Here is a 21,480-nt window from a genome sequence, read left to right as displayed (position 1 = left end):
GCAATCACCTCACTAAAGAGAGTTGGAGATCTTCAGGCCCTTTCGGTGGCCCCTACTTATTTAGACTTTGCCCCTGGTATGGCCAAAGCATTCTTATACCCTTGAGCGGGTTATGTTCCGAAGGTTCCCTCTGTTACACCACAACCTATCGTACTGCAGGCCTTCTGTCCTCCTCCCTTTCGGGAGCCAGACCAAAAGAAGCTAAACTGTATGTGTCCAGTGCGAGCACTGGACGCATACGTCCAAAGAGCTGCCCTGTGGAGAAAATCAGACCAATTGCTTGTTTGCTACGGTCCTTCTAACAAGGGTTCTCCTGCCACCAAGCAGACCCTTAGTCGTTGGATAGTCGAGGCTATCAACGTCTCCTATGAGTCCTCTGGTCTTCCCCCTCCTTTGGGGGCCAAGGCTCACTCTACTCGGGGTATGGCGGCCTCCAAGGCCTTCTCAGCAGGTGTGTCCCTCTTGGACATCTGCAAAGCTGCGGGGTGGTCCACGCCCTCCACATTTGTCCGATTTTACGATCTTGACATGCGAGCCACGCCGGGCTCTTCTGTTCTCTCGTCTTAGCTGTGCTCTTTGACTACACACTAGGCAGGGATTTGGAAGTCTGGCAGCGTGGGCACATCGTTCCCCAAAAGCGTTTCGACGCAGCTCGAGTTCCTGATAAGGAACGTCCCAAGGTTACGTATGTAACCCTAGTTCCTTGAAGGAACGAGACGCTGCGTCGCAGAGCCATACTCCCGGCACCCCTGCCGGCGCTTGCTTCCCTACTCGAAGCTGAAGCCAGCTGCACGGCACGTGCTTTTATAGCTTCCTGGTCGCTACGTCACCCCGCCCGTGACGTCACGCCTTTCCGATGGACTGATTGCACACGATATTCAGAGTCGGTCTCGTCAGGGACGTTCCCCAAAAGCGTTTCGACGCAGCGTCTCGTTCCTTCAAGGAACTAGGGTTACATACGTAACCTTGGGACGTTATTGTTTATTGCAGTTAAATCAGGATAACCATAAATTTACCTTGGTTTTGCTACACTAACCATAGTTTAACCGTGGTGTTTTTAGTAAAACTGTGGTTATACAAATGGTAATCAGTCTGCCAAAAAAACATAGTCACTACACGTTTACTATAATAAAACCATGGTGAATTTTCACAAGGAATGAAGAAGCGCTATAGCTAAAAAATATGCATTAGCTAAAGAATATGCAGTAGTAGATAATTGAATAATTACTGGTAGCTAATTAATAATTTGTAGTAGCTAAAAAATATGTGCTAATAGCTAATGAATAAGCACTAGTAGATAACAAATAAATGCTAGTAGCTAAAAATAAGCACACAGAGTGACTAATGAAAAAGTGCTAGAAGCTAAGGAATAAGCAGCTAATGAATAAGCGCCAGTTGCTAAAAATATGTACTAGTAACTGATGAATAAGCACTAGTACTCAATGGAAAAGATACTAGTAGCTAAAATATAAGTTCTTCATAGCATGAAACTAGATGCTAGTATATTATAAGTATTAAATGTTAAAGTGGCTTGCCATAGTGTCTGCTGAATCTAGATGCACACCGCTGTATCCTGACAGACTCATAGTTCAAAATGCTGTTTTCCTGTTGATGTGTATCCATTTGTCAGGCTAATGGCAGACATTTGTCAATATTTAAGTACCTGGCGGATGCGATTCTGCCATCCTCACATGGTGGACGTGATCCTGTATAGCCTGTTAGGGACGTATTAATTATGTTGTAGCTTAAGAGGGTGATGAATTGCCACACAGGAGCTGAAAGTGAAATCACTGAAAATATACACTCTAATCGTCCTTCCAGGGAACATTAGATCTGCTAATTCAGTTTTAGTGTCTTAAAGACACATCCTCGTGGACACTTTTAATCAGATGTGTTTATGTTTATGAGTGTGTATTTGTGCAGTGATGTGTGCCCTTTGAGTTTATCATCTGCTGAAGTCAGTGTGATATATCAAATAGCATTTGGTTTATGTTCTCAAAACCATTTCAAATGGCACTGATCAGCACTGACTCTTCACATGCCATACCATGTGCTTCAGTTTGCTGATATATGCCTTTATTTGACATTTCTGGCATTTTTATTTGTAGTAAACAATAGAGAAAACAGGAAAATTTCTGTAGAAGAAGATCAGGAAAATACTGAAATACAGAAAATGCACTGATTACTAAGCCTCAGCTCTGGCATATGCTTTAATAAAATACATCAAATAAATATTAAGATATTAACTATAGGTTTGAGGTTGTTTAATAAAAATATAATGCAGAAAAAACCTTCTACCTATATTATATTATATTATATTATATTATATTATATTATATTATATTATATTATATTATATTATATTATATATTTAATAATATTTAAAGTTATTTTTATTAAAGTTGCTTTTTGTGATAGCTACTCTTTTTTGTATTCATAAAACTACTTTTTAAAGCATTTTTATAGTTCTTGTGTAATTATTATATTTTTTTGTTATACAATTTTTGTTATTTTCTATTATTTAAGTGTTCACCATCAGACAAGTCTTTTTTTTGGTGAATAGCTGCTCTTTGTATATTATTGATATATGATTATTTTATATTATTTAAAAATATGTAATGCATGTTAAAAATAATATAACCATCTAACATAAATATGAAAAAAATTATTAAAAATAACATTAATATTATTTAATAATATTTAAAATTTATTTTTTATTAAAGTTGTTTTTGTGGATAGCTGGTCTTATATTTTGTAAAACGACTTTTTATAGAATTTTTGTACTTGTATAATTATTCTACATGTAGTTTTGATTTCATATTCACTGAAAGACTGTATGCAATATCTCTGCTTTTATACATTAATATTTATTTATTTTTAATTATTAAAATAAATGTATATAGTCACATTGCAGGACTATTTAAATGAATAAATAAACTAAAAGATAAATAAAAAGGTTTAAAGACAGAAATTGTGACCAGCACCTTATACAATGACATAAATTTACCTACAAATCAGTAGAGATTCAGGTCAATTAATTAAAACAACAAATCATTACCTGATCTTCTGCAAGATTTTTGTTTAGCAAATTGCTTTTGTTCTTCTTGTGTAAGTAGCTTTGGATAAAAGTGTCTGCTAGTATTAAGATTACTCCTTTCTTCTTTTATCACACCCTTGTTCTTCACAGGGTCCCTGAACCAGGAGCACTGGGCAAAGAAATATCCAGTGTGTGGCAATGCCAGACAGTCTCCCATTGACATCAGTGAGGAGTTCACACAGGTCAGGGTTCAGTACCAGAACCTGCAGCTAGAGAACTGGGACCAACCAACCACCGAATCCACCACCATCACCAACGACGGCAAAACAGGTCTGGGGTGTTTCCATATGTGAGGGATTGAAGATAAAACATGTCTGGCACTTGAATTCACTTTTAACCAGCACTCAGTGAAATTATTCTGACATATTAACTCCCCAGAGCGATGGCCTGCGATGAATGCAATTACACATACAACCTGAGATTAATCACTGGCAGACTAATGGAGCTGCTGAAGAATAAAATCTACCGCTTTTCTTTCATTCTCATACCTGTGAATGGCAGCTGGTCGTTTTTTTTCAAACTGTCTGAGCTTTTACAGGAGCGCAAAAGCAGGCATTGAATCTTTTGTTCTGATTTGACACTGTGAGAATGACTGATTATTTCAGCACAAAAGGCAAAGCTTAAAATGAATCTTTTATTGAAGATGATTGCCGAAATATAAAATATGAGCAATTAGGCGTGCTGAACGAAGAACACAATTACGTGTCAAGTGGTCATTGAGTCATTTTGTGTGTGTTGTGTTGTGTGTGTGTGTGTGTGTGTGTGTGTGTGTGTGTGTGTGTGTGTGGTGTTTCTCAGTGGTAATCAGTTTGAACGGTCAGTACTTCATAAGCGGAGGTGGGCTCAGATCCAGGTTTAAAGTGGGCAGAATCACGTTCCATTGGGGCCGATGTAACACCACTTCAGACGGATCTGAACACAGTCTCAACGGAAACCGTTTCCCCCTGGAGGTAAAGTTCACCACACGTCTAAATCAACATAAAACATGCTGGGATGGCAATGCATTTATAATGTACAGTATTTGGCATCCATAATAATGTGGCTTTATTCGTAAGTCTAACAGTATTCAGTAGAACATATTGTGGGAGGTATTTAATAGAAATTTAATGGAATTAATCTTGAAATTTATTTTTGTTGCTGTTGTTGTTTTTTAACCTCTGTTACCAATAACTAATTGAAGGAATGAATACAATAATAAAAAAATCTAAAGATTATCAAATGAATACATTCCAAGTTTTTAATATTTACTTAATAATAATAGTTAATATTATTATAGAAAAATAATTTTCAGGCCAATATTATATTAATTATATTATATTATATTATATTATATTATATTATATTATATTATATTATATTATATTATATTATATTATATTATATTATATTATATTATATTATATTATATTATACTGTGATATATAATTAAACATATCATGAAAAAGAAATTAAACACCTATATTAAATAAATATATTCATTCAGTATTTAATATAAAATAGCAAAATAAAGATATAAAATAAGATATAAAATACCCCAAAAAATACAAATTAATAAAAAAACGGGTAAATTAGGTCAGTCACATAGGTGTGGTTTTATGTGGACTTTAAGCCAGTTTCAAGCTAAAATGAAATAGCTGGAATTTGTGTTTCTCTCTTTCACAGATGCAGATCTATTGCTTTAATGACGAGGAGTTTGAATCCATCGACGAGGCGATAAGTAGCAGTGGAAAGATTACTGCTGTGGCTGTTCTGTTCGAGGTGACATTTTCACAAACACATCTGCATATTATCTCATATCTGCAGCTCTTTTATCTTAATGACCTGGTTTGGTCTGTTACTTAGGCCAGTATTGAAGACAACCAGGACTATGTGGCCATCATTGAAGGAGTGAACAGCGTGAGCCGATTTGGTAATTCAATTTTTTTTTTTTTAGATTACATGCACAAAGCTTTCAGAATTTCATAGAATTTCAGATTGCAATGACACACAAATGTGCTTATATTCAAGGTAAAAGCAACCCTCTGGAAGCATTTTCTCTGATGGCTCTGCTTCCACAGTCCACTGAAAAATACTTCATGTACAATGGCTCACTCACCGCGCCGCCCTGCTCCGAAAACGTGGAGTGGATTGTGTTTAAAAACATAGTGGCCATCTCAGAGGCACAGGTCAGAACATCTATTCTTCTTCTTCATCTTCTTCTTCCTCTCCCTGTGGGAAAGTTATGAACTTTGGCACACAGATAGAGGACAGTCATTAACATGAACATTAACCAAGGCAAATTTGGAGACTCTAACTCAAACCCTCTAGCGCCACCCGCAGCTTTGCACTCACGTTTATGCTAATAACTAATAATAGCAAAAACGCTATTAAAAGCTTTTTGATAGATCAAACCAATCTTGTATAACTCAGCTTGGACAAATTTGATGGCATGATGGCAAACTGGATCTGAGGCTGTATTCCTGCAAAGCTTTGGCATATTGTCACTAAACCTTATGTGTGTGTCATCATCACCCAGCAGTGACCCCACGAGATCAATTTCTGATAATCAATTACAAGTCGATGTATTAATGGGTTTTCAATCATTTTTCTTCAAATCATCTATAAATGTCTTTGTTTACTAATTTTTGTGGGTGGTCCGATGCTCCCTGTCATCCTTAGTTCCTCTGTTTTGCTTCTTTTGTCCTCTTGGCTCCTTAATTGCTGCATGTAGTTGTATTTATTAGCTATATTTTCTGTGCAATGCATCATTTAGTTGAATGAAGTCAGATTTATCTCTTGAAGATCATGCTAGTGATAAATTTGGGGTCAGTTTTGCAGCCGCTGGCACTATTGTGTGTTTATGTGTGTGTGAGAGAAACCCCTCTCCTGACAGCCCCCTTAACTATTCTCAAGCAAACGGAGGCATGTGCATTAATATTTCAGCTGGATCACAGATAAGCCCTTGATGTCAGCAACACAACTCGTCTCTCTTATCCAGCTGCACTTTAAAGCTCAGTTTTAAGAAGCGAGGAGGGTTTTTTTTCATGCGGGTGTGTTGCTATTTTTTTCTTTGCCCTCGTGCCTGATCCACTTTAAGCACAGACTGTTTCTTGAGCATGAAATTTTGATGTGGTACATACAGGCATGCTGAAGTAAAGCTGATGAATCTTTAGCGCTGGTTCGTTGTCTCGTCTGAACTCATTACTGATGGGAAATTGCATAAACTCACTCATGCATACAAAGCTGTCGCACTCGTTAATCTTGATTTCAATTGAAAGGCAATCCCGTGCAAGTGAATTCTGATTACTTATAATTTTTGTATAATTCATTTCTTTGTATAATGCTCTTTGTATAATGCACAGTATAATCTTTTTTTTTTTTTTTTGGCTATAGTAACTCTAGTAACTCTCTCAATCTAAACTATCTGGTGAGATTATGTTCAGTTACCCAGTCATCATCCAGAACTAAATGTCTATTTAGCCATAATGATTAGCTAACTGAACATTGTTCCTTATGTACTTGTTTTTTTTCTTTTATATAATTTATATGTTTATTTATTTATTTCTAAGTTTCCATATTTTATTTATGTATTATGCGATTTTTTTAAATTGAATTTTATTGTAAAAAATTAACAAAATGTAAATATACTTTTAAATATACTTTTACATTCTTCTTGATATATTTTGTTCATTGATTCAATTTTCAATGACCTATATATATATATATACAGTACAGACCAAAAGTTTGTACACACCTTCTCATTCAAAGAGTTTTCTTTATTTTCATGACTATGAAAATTGTAGAGTCACACTGAAGGCATCAAGGGCTATTTGACCAAGAAGGAGAGTGATGACCAGGGCTCCACAGTCACCGGACCTGAACCCAATCGAGACTACCTCTTGAAGCTCATCAAGAGAATGCCAAGAGTGTGCAAAGCAGTAATCAAAGCAAAAGGTGGCTGCTTTGAAGAACCTACAATATGACAAATTTTCAGTTGTTTCACACTTTTTTGTTATGTATATAATTCCATATATAATTCCACATGTGTTAATTCATAGTTTTGATGCCTTCCGTGTGAATCTACAATTTTCATAGTCATGAAAATAAAGAAAACTCTTTGAATTAGAAGGTGTGTCCAAACTTTTGGTCTGTACTGTATACCGTATTTTTCGGGCTATAAGTCACACCTGAGTATAAGTCGCACCAGTCCAAAAATACGTCATGATGAGGAAAAAAAAACATATATAAGTCGCACTGGACTATAAGTCGCATTTATTTAAAACCAAGAACCAAGAGAAAAAAATACAGTCTCCAGCCGCGAGAGGGCGCTCTATGTCTTCAGTGTAGACTACACGAGCACTGAGCAGCATAGAGCGCCCTCTCGCGGCTGGAGATGGTAATGTTTTCTCTTGGTTCATTTCTCTCGGTTCATGTCAAATGAATTTTGATAAATAAGTCGCACCTGACTATAAGTCGCAGGACAAGCCAAACTATGAAAAAAAGTGCGACTTATAGTCCGGAAAATACGGTATATATGTATATATGTGTATATGTATATATATATATGTATATATATATATATATATATGTGTAGATGAAAAAATACAAATTAGTATATATTTTTGTTATTATTTTTAAATATTTTACTAAATGTAAAATGAACTGTACTAAATTATGCATCTTTTTTCTATGTATATGGACTGTTTTTCCCCCAAATGTTTCATCCTATTTTTATACAAAAATGTGTATATTTTATTTTTTATTTAATTTAAATGTTTTTTTTAATAATTAACAAAAACTAACTATACTGTTTATCATAAAAATAATAACTATTATTATTTAAGTTTTTTTTTTAATTTTTTTTTCATGTATTAATTGTTTATTTAAGCTCCTAATAATGCAATGTCTAATCAGGATCATCTCGTGGTCATCTCATGACTCCAGTGTTTTGGTGTGTTTGTAGCTGGAGGTGTTCTGTGAGGTGATGACCATACAGCAGGCCGGATACGTCATGTTAACCGACTACCTGCAGAATAACTACAGAGAACAACAGCCGCAGTTCATGGGACAAGTGTTCTCGTCCTACACGGGCACAGAGGAAGTTCCTGCACCCAGTATGTAAACCACACACACTCAAACACAGCAGCCTAACACATACACTCATTTAAAATAATGTTCAGAGAGGAGCGAGAGGTCATCTCTCAAGGTCAAATGGAGGGTTTGTGTGCATCTCTTCCTCCTCTGATCGTAGACACACATGCATTGTGCTTTTTAAAACCCTGCAGCGAGTGTGTGTTGCTAAGTAACCCCACTTTGGCATATTCTCAAGAAAACAAATGCCCCAATTCAGTTTCAAACAGACTTGATTTAGAAGCAGTTTTGTAAGTTATTGCTTTTTCGACTGAAGTTATGGCTCCTTATTAGAACAAATTGTTTTGCAATAACAATATTCTCTCAGGCTCTCCATCTGAATATTCACAATATAACAAACTGTATCTAGTATCTTATTGCTTAATCTTGCATTCCCCCCAAGAAATTAGGGTAAAAATTACTAAATTTTTAAGTTAAATTAATTTTTTTTTAACAAAATGTAGCTATACCTTTTAAGAAAAAGAAAAAAAGATTTTTAGTGATCCTATTTATGTTTTATTAAAATAAAATAAATTTTATATTATTTAAAAAATATTTTTTCAAAATGTATCTATAATTTTTTATACATTTTTATTAAATTCTTTACCTTTTTAAATAATTTGTTTATTGATTAGATTTAAGTGATCCTATTTTTCTTTTTATGAAAAAAATATAGATTATTTTGATTTAATATTAATTAGAATTATATTTGTCAAAATGTAACTATAATCTTTAGTCAGTTTTTACTCTATGCATCTTCTTAATATTTGTATATTTTATATTTTATAAGTGTATATATTTTTTATATTATATTTAGCAAAATACAACTATATTGTTTAAGAATTTTATTATTATTATTATTATTAAATTATTTTTATATTATACATTAATATTCTGTAATTGTAATGAAACTGCACAGTCTATACAATTCAATTTGAACAGTAATGTTAAGATGTTATCTTTCGGTTTAGAAGCAGTTTTGTAAGTTATTGCTTTTTCGACTGAAGTTATGGCTCCTTATTAGAACAAATTGTTTTGCAATAACAAAATTCTCCCAGGCTCTCCATCTGAATATTCACAATATAACAAACTGTATCTAGTATCTTATTTCTTAATATTGCTTTCCTTCCAAGAAATTAGGGTAAAAATGTAAAAAATGTTAAAAATTTAACTTAACATTTTAAAAATTTTAAGTTAAATAAGTTTTTGTTTGTTTGTTTATTTTTACAAAACATCTCGGTTACGTATGTAACCTTGGTTCCCTGAATAGGGAACGAGATGCTGCGGTGACGTCACCACGTATGGGAACACCTTCGGTGTGACGAATGTCTGAAGCCCTATACCATCCCGCCAATCCTATTGGCCAAATAGCGCGTGGCACCGCCCAGTCATGCGTAGGCATATATATACCTGGTGCCGCGCGCCATTTACCTCAGATTTCATGACGAGAAGGGAAGAAAACTATCAAGGTACGGCACGGCCAGAACCGCAGCATCTCGTTCCCTATTCAGGGAACCAAGGTTACATACGTAACCGAGATGTTCCCTTTCATAGGTCACTTCGATGCTGCGGTGACGTCACCACGTATGGGAACGCTATACCATCACGCCTGACGTACCTGATAGCTTGGATCCAAGGAAGCATCTGCTCAAGCGGAGAGAACCCGGGAGCCAGGGGCCATCCTCACATCCAGACTGTAAGACCTGATAAAAGTGCTCGGTGAGGACCAACCTGCCGCAGCACAGATATCATCCATAGAAGATCCACTGAGAAAGGCTTGAGAAGAAGCCACTGCTCTTGTGGAATGACCTTTTACTCCTAAGGGCGAAGCGAGCCCGCGCGCCTCATAGGCCAAGGAAATAGCCTCCACCAGCCAATGGGACATGCGCTGTTTCGTAACTGCATGGCCCTTATTCTTATGTCCAAAACAGACAAACAGCTGGTCAGACTCACGCCATGGGGCAGTGCGATCCACATAAGTCTTCAACGCCCTCACAGGGCAAAGACTTAGATCTCCAGACTCTGTCGCAGCAGGAGAAAAGGCCTCCAGGACCACCTGCTGAAAATGAAAAGGATTAGACGCGACCTTAGGAACATAATTAGGCCTAGGTCGCAACAACACTTTCACAGAGCCTGGTGCAAACTCCATGCACGAGGGTGAGACAGAGAGAGCCTGTAAATCCCCAACTCTTTTAAGGGAGGATAAAGCCATGAGAAGAAGTGTCTTAAGAGACAGGAGCTTATCCGATACAGTTTCCAGGGGCTCAAACGGATGCCCTGACAAACCCAGTAACACAATGGATAAATCCCATGAAGGAACTCGCACAGGGCGGAAAGGCCTCAACCGTCGCGCACCCTGTATAAAGCGAGAAACCAGTGGGTGACGACCCACTGAAACACCACCTATATGCTCATGGTGAGCTGAGATAGCTGCCACATAAACCTTCAAGGTGGCTGGTGTCAATCCCTCCGAAAAACGGTCTTGAAGAAATTCCAGTACTGAAGCCACAGGGCAGTAAACTGGATCCACATCATGAGTTTCACACCATGTCATAAACAGTTTCCACTTGAAAGCATATAAGCGTCTCGTAGAAACTGCTCTAGAGTTCAATATAGTCTCGGTAGTTTCAGCAGAAAGACCGGGACATATCAACTCACTCCGCTCAGAGGCCACGCCCACAGGTTCCACAGATCTGGTCTGGGATGCCAGATCCGTCCCTGTGCTTGCGATAATAAATCCCGTCTGAGGGGAATCTCCACCGGAGAGCCCGCTAACAGATTGATGAGATCCGCAAACCATGGCTGTGTGTGCCATCGCGGAGCCACCAGCAACAGCTGTCCCACTCTGTCCCGCCGTATTCTGCATAATACCGCTGGGACTAGCCGAATCGGAGGAAACGCATACAAGCTGGTCCTGGGCCAGCTGTGAGCTAGCGCATCCAGACCCAGGGGTGATGGAGGGCTCAGGGAGAACCATAGCGGGCAATGCGTAGTCGTGCTCGACGCGAATAAATCCACTTCCGCTTCCCCGAAAATATGCCATAGGTGATTCACCGTTTGGGGGTGTAATCTCCATTCCCCTTGTTCCAGAGTCTGCCTGGATAATAAATCCGCTCCGAAGTTCAGTCGTCCGGGGATGTGAACAGCCCGGATCGACAGAAATTTGTCGTGAGACCAAAGAAGAATCCGCCTCGCCAGTCTGCACAGAGGGCGAGAACGTAATCCTCCCTGATGGTTCAGATAAGCCACGACCGCAGTGTTGTCCGTTCTGAGAAGCACATGACGGTCGGTCAGTAGACTCGAAAAATACTGGAGAGCCAGAAAAACCGCCAGTAATTCCAATTTGTTTATGTGCCAGCTGCGTTGTGCCGCTGTCCACACTCCGTGGGCTGGGCGCCCCTGACAAACAGCTCCCCACCCGGTCAAAGACGCGTCTGTCGTGACAGTCTCTCGGGAAGCACAAATTCCCAGCCGAACCCCGGTGAGGAGAAATTCGGCTGATGTCCATTGCTTTAACGACATCACACACCTCCGCGTCACCGAGATCGTTCGATGCGGAGAACAACGGGGTGAAATATTCTGTCGTTTCGTCCACCACTGAAACGGGCGCATGTAAAGCAAACCCAGGTGAATCACGGGAAGCGCCGCCGCCATTAGACCTAGTAGTCTGAGGCACAGTCTCACTGTCACTGTGTGACCCGCCCTGAAGTGCTGAACGCATGACATAATCGACTGAGCGCGCGGGGCAGAAAGCTTCGCTGTCATCGCGCGAGAGTCCAAATCTACTCCCAGAAAGGTAATCCGTTGAGAGGGGATTAATACACTCTTCTGGAAGTTTGCGCGTAAACCCAGGCTGTGTAAATGATTTAGCACAATATCTCGATGAGAGTGTGCTTGAGTCTGAGAGTGCGCTAACACCAGCCAGTCGTCCAGATAGTTTAACACACGGACGCCCCGGAGCCGCAACGGGGCCAGAGCTGCGTCCATGCATTTTGAGAATGTACGGGGAGCTAGCGCTAAGCCAAAGGGAAGAACGCGGTACTGATACGCTTTGCCCTCCAAAGCGAATCTGAGGAACTTCCGGTGTCTCTCGATGATCTGAATATGAAAGTAAGCATCCTTCAGATCGATCGTGACAAACCAGTCGTTTGGTTGAATCTGAGACAAAATAGATTTTACCGTCAACATCTTGAATTTGCTCGACCTGAGTGTAAGATTTAGACGGCGTAAATCCAGAATGGGTCGTAATCCGCCGTCCTTTTTTGGTACCACAAAATAACGGCTGTAAAACCCTGACTCCATCTGAGAGGGGTGTACTTCTTCTATAGCCCCTTTGCTCAGTAGAGCTAACATTTCCTGTCTCAGCACCGCCATGTCCATCGGTTTTATCACCGTGGAGAGAATTCCGCGGAAAGGGGGCGGGCCTTTCCGAAACTGAATGGTGTATCCGTGACAAATTGTGCGTAACACCCATTGAGAAATGCCGGGCAAGCGTTCCCACGCGGCCCGAAACAATATTAGCGGTTTCAACATGTTCGTTTCCTGCAGCGCTGTTGCATACATAGAAATGTCCGGGCACGAAAGACTCATGGTGTTCGTGCACAGGGGAAGTATATGCAGAGCAGGCGTTGTATCTCGTTGTACGTAATCCTGAAACATGTCCACGGCAGGAATTAGGCCAACAGATTGAGCATCGGGCTCTGCCGCTAGCGAAACAGCGGCGGCTGAGCGAGCCGTCATGACGGGCCGTTCGATGAAGACCCTTTGAAGCGCTCCTCGAGCTCTGAAAACTGGATCGTGCATAGTGTCTGAGGAAGCGATTGGTGTTACAGTTGGCTCCAATGCTGTTCGAGGCGCTGTTTGCGGCGAAACAGTCAGGGTTTGAGCGTGGGGACTGCAATGAGAGTGTTGGATGCGCGAAAGCGGTCCAACAGCGCTCTCTAGCGGAGGGCACAGTCCCTGGCAGGCAGCGAAAAAATCAGGAGCTGCTGTTATGTGCCCGAGGGCGAGAGGCCTTGGCCGTCGAACTCAGGTTCAATCTTTTTCGCTGGCGTTGTTGAGCCGGTGGAACAACCCTAGGGCCCCAGTCCTTGCGAGGGGGCGCCATAGGTGAAGGCTCTTCCCGAGAGGGCACTTGCTGGCGGTGAGAGGAGGTTGAGCGAGAACGCGCGGGCGCCTGACGGCGTTCAACCTCTCTGGGTCTGCGGGGAATCAGCTGGCGGAAAGCGGCTGATTGTTGTTTCGCTGCTGTGAACTTCTCCACCACTGAAGTGACCGCCTCTCCAAATAAACCGTCCTTAGACACAGGGGCATCCATGAGGAAAGATTTATCTTTTTCCTTTATATCGGTGAGATTAAGCCAGAGGTGGCGCTCAACCGTAATTAATCCAGCCATGGAACGGCCCACTGCTCGAGCAGTATGTTTGGTAGCACGAAGCGCCAAATCAGTAGCTCGCCGTAGTTCCTTGACCGCCTCAGGTGTAATGCCGTCCCCCTCGTCCAATCCTTTTAACAGCTCCGCTTGGTAGGCCTGAAGGATCGCCATGGAATGAAGCGAAGCAGCCGCTTGACCAGCGGCCATATAGGATTTTCCCACTAAGCTAGACGTGACTCGACACGCCTTCGAGGGGAGGAGGGGGCGGGACTTCCACGCCGCGGCCGAATTAGGCGCAAGATGTTCGGCGAGAGTCTCTTCTATCGGCGGTATCGCTGTATAGCCGTGACTCGCCATGCTCGAAATGGTGGCGAAATCCGCGGCTGCAGCGTTCGTGATGCGCGCCGCAAACGGCTGTTTCCAGGACCTCGAAACCTCCTGGTGGAGGTCCGGGAAAAAGGGTAAAGGCCTCCGGGGCTGCGCAGGTGTCCGACTAGTTAGAAAACGGTCGTCCAGCTTCGAAGAAGGTTGGGCCTCGGCCTTCTCAACCTCCCATTCCAGCCCCAATGTAACCACTGCACGGGAAACCACATCCAACAGCTCACTGTAGGAGGGGGAAACACGCCTCTCCTGTCCACTAGGAGGGAGAGGGCTCGTGTCGGCCGCGAAGTCCTCAGACCCCGAGGCCGCAGTGGAAAGAACGTCGTCATCATGACGGTCACAACCGAAGGAGATGGCACTACATGCCCCCGGTGTGGGCCGTAAATCCTCACAGGAGAAAACGACAGGTTCAAAAGTTTTCCTGTGTATTAGGGTAGGGGAGAGCGAGCGATGTGGAGAGTAATTTTCCATCGCTGAACTGTCCTCGAGCTCCATGTCACACGTGTCACCCCAAGCTATCACCTCGTGCGGTGCCTCGGCAGTCGCAGAAGTGGTGTGGCGGGGGTTAGACACGGCGACATCGGAGAATACATCTACCCTCGAGCGAAGGACCCTGAGTCGCAGGCCATCGCAATGGGGGCATGAAGAAAGGCCGCTAAGCGCCTCCTGTGCGTGGTGTAAGCCTAGGCAGACTACGCACCTGTCATGAGTGTCCCCCTGAACGATGTACCTGGTACACGGGTCCTTGCACTTCTTAAAACTCATCGCGTCCGCGGAGAGGAGTATACTGCTCGTGATGATTCGCTGAGAACGCGAGACAATAGGGCACAGAAGATTCGCTTCGTACTGAAGGAATGAAATCTGAGGTAAATGGCGCGCGGCACCAGGTATATATATGCCTACGCATGACTGGGCGGTGCCACGCGCTATTTGGCCAATAGGATTGGCGGGATGGTATAGGGCTTCAGACATTCGTCACACCGAAGGTGTTCCCATACGTGGTGACGTCACCGCAGCATCGAAGTGACCTATGAAAGGGAACGTAGCTATACTTTTCCAAAAAAATATGATGTTTTATGTTCTTTAAATATTTTAAAATATATTACATTTTTAGTGATCCTATTTATGTTATGTTTTTTATGTTTTTTTAATTATTTCATTTTATATTATTTAAAAATATTTTGTCAAAATGTATCTATAATTTTGTATAATTTTTTATTTAATTATTTACCTTTTTAAATATTTTGTGATATTATATTTTATATTATATTTAGCAAAATACAACTATATTGTTTAAGAATTTTATTATTATTATTAAATATTTTTTTATATTATACATTAATAATGTGTAATTGTAATGAAACTGCACAGTCTATACAACTGAATTTGAACAGTAATGTTAAGCTCTTTCTGTGTTTAGTGTGCAGCTCTGAGCCGCAGAACCTGCAGGCCGACTCTCAGAACTACACGGGGATCGTGGTGACGTGGGAACGGCCGCGGGCCGTCTATGACACCACCATTGAGCGCTACTCCATCACCTACCAGAGACTGCAGGGCAAAGACCCGCCAAAACAACAGTATCTCACAGACGGAGACCAGGATGTGGTGAGTGCTTTTAGACCAACCCTGTTGAGTGTTGAGTGAAGTACAGTAGGGCTATATTTCACTCAGCACTGTAAAATGAAAGCTTATAGTTCAAGGTTACACTAGTCCTGGTGGATAGAAACAGGTGATGGTATAGTATTATCTTGTTTTTCCAGGGAGCCATTATCCATCATTTGCTGGCCAACAGTAGCTATGTTGTCCAGGTGGTGGCGCTGTGCACCAATGGCTTGACTGGAAAAATGAGTGACCAGGTGATTGTGGACATGCCTCTAGAAGACCCGGGTAAACAAAAACTGGAAAATCTCACAAAAATATCAAGAAATGTCTGGGTCATATTTTACAAAGTGAAATAAACGAAATAAAAATCCTAATAATATATGTAGACATTTATTTTAAAGATTTAAAAAAAAAAATATTTAAAGAAAAGTTATTTTTCCTTTACAGTTAGGCACATTTATTTAATATTATATATTACATAATAATCTATATTAATAATCTTGTATTATTACCATAAAGAAATACATGTATTTTAATAATAACATGTTAGAAATGTATTTTGCAGCTTAAATAAGCATTAAAAACAATAGTTTGTTTTACTGAATTTATTTATTATTGTAAAAAGTTAGTTATATATATGTCTAGTTATAATGTACTGTAATAATAATAATAATTATATAAATGATCATTATGTAGTATTTGTTTTACTGAATATATATATAAATAATACAAAACAACTGTGTACGGTATACTGGAATGATAATAATATATAACAATCATAATTATTATCATTGTTATTATTATGTGTTTAATAACACATTTTTGTATAGTATTATTATATGGAAAATATCTCAAATATAAACATTTCTTATTTTGGGGTAAAATATGACATATTCTATATTGTGTGTGTTATTCACCCTATTATTTAGCATGAATATTTATTTCTTCAAATTAATTTACTGATATTTCCTTTAACCCCGCAGTAAATGAGCCTGATCCCTTTGGAGATTTAACAGAACCAGAGGAATATAATGAGGTGATAACAAAATCATAAATGATGAATCATGAGCACTTTTATGGATTTCCATGAGCATCTTGAGTAAAACATGACATATTATAATTTCAGGAAACAACATCACCTGCTTCCAGCTCTCCGCCCGGACGAATTCTCATCCGGGAATCTGCAGCGACGGACCAACCGGGCTTCCTGTTCCCCGCTGTCAAGACAACCTCGATTACAGTTCAACGAAAAATGACCAAGGAGTCTTCACTGTCGTGGTCACCTGACCACTACAAGAACAGAAATGAGACCAAACGTCCACTGAACAGACTCCTTCCAGAGGAGAGCGGCCACCTTGCTCAGGACCAAGAAATATCAAAACTGACAGCCAAAACTTTAAAAACCACGACTAAACCTGCAGTGAACACAACCTCAATAGCTGACACTAGCACTGTCGCCACTGGATCAGCGGTTTCAGCATCTATGAAGATCATTTCTCAGAGCACTCAGCCCTTGTTTAATGGTAAGACAGTCTTTTTCAGGTGTTTTCTTAATCAAAACCTCACTAAATGCTAACTTGCTTTTAGGGAAGTCATGAAGATGACTAGCGATGAGGCTTGCAATTGTACTAGGTAGCACCGGCGACGCCAGGGGGGGTCTTGGGGGGTCTCAAGACCCTGCCAAAAAACGCCTTGACCCCCCATTTGACCCCCCACCCTCTTCCTGATTAAATATATATATATCCGGGATAAATATAAAAAAAATCTCTTCAAACTACGCAGAACAATAATAAATAATTATTCAGACATTTATTCGTACACTGAACGAGAACCGTTTCTGTCGGATGCGTCCGATTCGAGAACCGAGGAGCTGATGATACTGCGCATGTGTGATTCAGTGTGAAGCAGACTGACTCGTCTGAACCGAACTGGTTGTTTTTTGATTGATTCTGAACTGATTCTGTGCTAATGTTATAAGCGCGAGTAAACCAAAGGCTTGAATGAAGGGCAGTCATCGCCAATGACATTACATCGAGCGCAAAAGAACCGGTGAACCATCTTTTTTTTTCAACTGGTTTTATTTGGTACGCATTTTTTAATTGCTAAAGGCTATTTTCAAAACCGCAGCAGCTGGTAAGTGGTGTTTCATTCTCAGCGAAGTGATTTTGATGTTTATTTACTTATTATTATTTTACAAGAACGATGTGATGTGAGGACATGCAGATCTGTTGTTTATATTGCTGTGTGTAGCCTGTAGTGTAGAAGTAACACTAGCGTGCTGTTTGAGGGAGAAAAGTTTCACAGGCATCGAAGGTTCTGGTCTTTTTATGTTATTTGACTAAACTATTATTATATTACAGTACTTATTTATTCTAGCCTGTCATTTGTTTAGACAACAACAACTACACCAGTAATAATAATATTAATCACTATATTCCAGTGTATCAGTTTTTTTATGTTTTGTATCAATATTTAAGGTGGACTTATTGATTAGGTGCAAGAGTAGTAGTGATTGTTAAAATAATAGATTAATGCTGAAATAGTAAATTGAGCCTTGTTCCTAGATGGACAGAGAGTGGAAAGTAATAGATCAAATGAGGAGATGGAGATAGAGGAAGAAAAAGAGGGAAATGTAGAGGCACAAGTGACAGAAAGAGAGCAGGTAACAGCAAGCCAGGAGACAGAGGCTGGTGAGAAAGAGGGAAATGTAGAGGCACAAGTGTTTTCTATAGTTTTTACTATAACCGCTGTTCTTAATGATTCTGTAGAACAGAGAAGAAAAAGCCATCAGGTTGGGACAATTTAAGACATTTCAGTTTCTAATCCCAGAGCTATTATTTTTTTTAAACTAAAATTGTCTTCTCTATTGTTTCTTTTTCAAAACTGCATCAAAGCATTTGCTGCGGTATCAATACATAATCATCCATATCTATACGCGAATCAGCAAGGAATGCATCACAATATATTGCTGTATTGATATTTTGAATAGGGCCATTTAAAGCCTTGTTCCAATTGCCCCTTTTATACTTTGAGCACCTGCCCCTCCAGAGGTCTCTGCACGGCCCTGTTCAGAGGGAGTGCCAGCCACGTTAAAAAAGTTAACCGCTTAAGTCATTTGTGGATTAATGCGTATTGGTGACGCGAACCATTTAAAGCGACAACCCTTTAAAGTTTGAGCATATTGTTTGCAAACTGCAATTGATTAATTAATTAAAAACAAAGTAGTTGATATGCTTTGTTGTTTTTGTTGTTTAGTAGCAGTAATATGCAGTTATTAGCCGTGTCCACTGTAATTTTTGTTGGGTTTCATGAGACCCCCCTTGAAATGACCAGGACCCCCCCATTGCCCCCCCCAATCAAAATTGTCTGGAGCCGCCACTGCTAGGTAGTATGGTGATTGCAGTGTTTCCCAACAGTTTTCATTTCAAGATCTCCTTCGTAAACATCACACTTGTGAAAAAGAAGTACATTTTATACAGGTCATACACAAACTCTTTTCAACTTTCAGAAATGCTCAAGTTGATGGTGGTGCAATTGCCACCATATACATGGAATAAAATCTTGATTGCCGTCTTGTGCCACAAATACTCAAGAAAAGCTTTGGGTATTTGTAATGCACCTGCTGGTACCACTCTCTCTTCTCGGTTGGTTTGCTCACGCGGTGGTGGTTCCTCTCTTGCTCCTTTACCTTCTTTGCATATAGATAGCGCCCCCTTGGTGGTGGCTTTAGGTATTGCAAGATAAATGTAGATTAAATCAGCTGTAGATTAGCACATTCAAGGGCTTCTTTCCTCCGCCATAAACGGTTCCAGAGGAAATTTGAAGTCTTAACTCTTCAGACATGTTTGTTACAGCCACATCGTTCAATAATCAGAAGGTGTCAAAGGTCCATGATGCCTTAAATCTCTATGAATCCTCAACCACTATTTTGGAGGAGGGCTCTGCTCATCTTCCTTCTTCAGGAGAATTCAGCAGATCGGGGTCTACGATCTTTCTGGAGGAGCTCGACCGGGAATGGGAGCTTGACCAAATCCGGTCGGCTCACAAAGACTCTCATCTGAGCTACAGTGGTAGATTTGAAGATGAAAAAAGAGAGGGACTGTCCTCTACTTTCTACTTTGAGAGCGAGCGAGAGGCGGCCACCACCGAAGAACCAGAGGCTTTTCTGTCATGGGTGACCTGGTCAGCTGAGTCTGACACTGGCTCTGGACAAGGAGGGTCAGTGATCTCTCAAAGAGATAATATTCCCATACAGCTCTTAATTCCTGAACTCAAAATCCAAGAGTCAGAGGAAGACCAGAACGCAGGTAAAACTCAACATTTGGAAGATGAAAACATGACTGCTTTTACGGCTTGAGTTAGCAGTTGGTTGCATTTTTGTAGCTCCTTGAATGTGCCGAATATGGTGTAATGTATCATTGATTAATGGATGGGTTAAGGACTGCTCCCGTTTCCATCATCAGAGGAGAGTAACAGCAGTCCAGAGTCTCGTGTCGGGATGGTGGGAGGTACAGAGAAGGAGAAGAGGACGGTTGTTCCTCTGGCTGTGGTTTCCACGCTCACTGTCCTGTGTCTGCTGGTGCTGGTGGGGATTCTCATCTACTGGAGGTATAAGATCTTCAAATATGCGTCTGTATGTCAGTGTTTGCTTTAAGATTACTTGTGCCACATGCATCTGTGCTAAAAACTTTTTTAATTAACTTAAAAAACTTGTGTCGGGTTCATTTTTAGGAGCATTTTATGACAATCAGGCACACCCAGATTTCTCATTACTGTGTCTGTGCATTTTACTTGTGGGGTTTTAGCTTCGTTTTTTTTATCCCTTTAATCGGATTAGAGTATCTTAATTTTCTTCTCTCATAAAGTAAAAAGCAAATATTTAAATGTTTCCATCTGTATCTTACAGAAGGTGCTTTCAAACGTCACAGTTTTATGTAGAGGACAACATTTCAACCCGAGCCATATCTGCCCCGTCAACCCCTTTTCTTCTGCCTTCAGGTAACAAAAACTACTCAAATTAAAAGATTATATATTTTCTTTCATATCTTACCTTATTCGTTTATTTATTTAATGTCTTGCTAGTTATTTTTTATTTTCATATTTTCATTTTATTTATGTATTTCATGCCTCATCATTTTTGTTTGTTTTAATGTCTGTTTTAATTTATTTGTTCATTTATTTGTTCATTTTCACGTCTTGATTTGAACTATAAATATTAATAAATATTATCTATTTATTTCTTTTATGGCTTGTCATTTTATTTATTTATTTCATTTCTTGTTAGCTATTTATTATTTGTTTCTAAATCTTTTTTTTTTTTTTTGTTGGCAGAGGACAATGAAGCTCTCCCAGTAAAGGAATTTGTGAAACACGTTGCTGATCTTCATGCAAATCACACGTTCTCCAAAAAATTTGAGGTTCTTTTTTTCATTTTTTTTACATTTCTAAATACGTAAACTTAAGCATTGCACCTTATTATGCAATATAAACATATGAAATAGTGGGTTAATGTCACAAACTCCTAAATATGAGAGCAACAGGGCAGCATGTAAAGGGGGGGGGGGGTGTACAGGCGTCTGCATGGAAACCCACAGAGCGTCAGCTCCATCTAAACCCCTCTGTAGCATGAAAACACATGCAAACGTGCCTCATGTACCTGCACTGGTGCCTCTCTGTTTGTCCCGGATTTTCATTGTGCTTCTCTACATTCTCACCCCCTCCTTTATTAGATCTTGAAAGAGTCTTACGAGGTAAGACACATCTCCCTTTGTTTTAGTGTTTCTTGTTCTTTCGCATGGTTGTTATTCTTCTATTCATTGTATTGACGTGTCAGTATTGCTCTATGCATGATTAGTATGCACGATAAAGTGGAATAGTTTTTGAGGTATGATTCTGTCAGTGATGGGATAAAATGTTT

The 21,480-nt window shown here is 40.1% G+C and overlaps 1 protein-coding gene across 1 annotated transcript in view; it reads left to right on the top strand.

Annotated features, from left to right (window-relative positions):
• Positions 1 to 21,480, top strand: part of LOC132098672 (receptor-type tyrosine-protein phosphatase zeta-like) — a 51,844-nt gene that overhangs the window by 23,380 nt on the left and 6,984 nt on the right. The window contains exons 3-16 of the mRNA XM_059504778.1: positions 3,188 to 3,367; positions 3,896 to 4,047; positions 4,760 to 4,855; positions 4,940 to 5,006; positions 5,105 to 5,262; positions 8,040 to 8,190; positions 15,382 to 15,566; positions 15,722 to 15,848; positions 16,547 to 16,599; positions 16,690 to 17,086; positions 20,027 to 20,171; positions 20,470 to 20,561; positions 20,895 to 20,980; positions 21,293 to 21,313. Coding sequence (XP_059360761.1) covers positions 3,188 to 3,367; positions 3,896 to 4,047; positions 4,760 to 4,855; positions 4,940 to 5,006; positions 5,105 to 5,262; positions 8,040 to 8,190; positions 15,382 to 15,566; positions 15,722 to 15,848; positions 16,547 to 16,599; positions 16,690 to 17,086; positions 20,027 to 20,171; positions 20,470 to 20,561; positions 20,895 to 20,980; positions 21,293 to 21,313 — 1,910 coding nt within the window. The remainder of the gene's footprint in view (positions 1 to 3,187; positions 3,368 to 3,895; positions 4,048 to 4,759; positions 4,856 to 4,939; positions 5,007 to 5,104; positions 5,263 to 8,039; positions 8,191 to 15,381; positions 15,567 to 15,721; positions 15,849 to 16,546; positions 16,600 to 16,689; positions 17,087 to 20,026; positions 20,172 to 20,469; positions 20,562 to 20,894; positions 20,981 to 21,292; positions 21,314 to 21,480) is intronic.

Source organism: Carassius carassius, chromosome 22 (assembly GCF_963082965.1).
Source record: "Carassius carassius chromosome 22, fCarCar2.1, whole genome shotgun sequence".
Classification (NCBI taxonomy): domain Eukaryota; kingdom Metazoa; phylum Chordata; class Actinopteri; order Cypriniformes; family Cyprinidae; genus Carassius; species Carassius carassius.
This window is presented reverse-complemented; position numbering and strand designations above follow the sequence as displayed.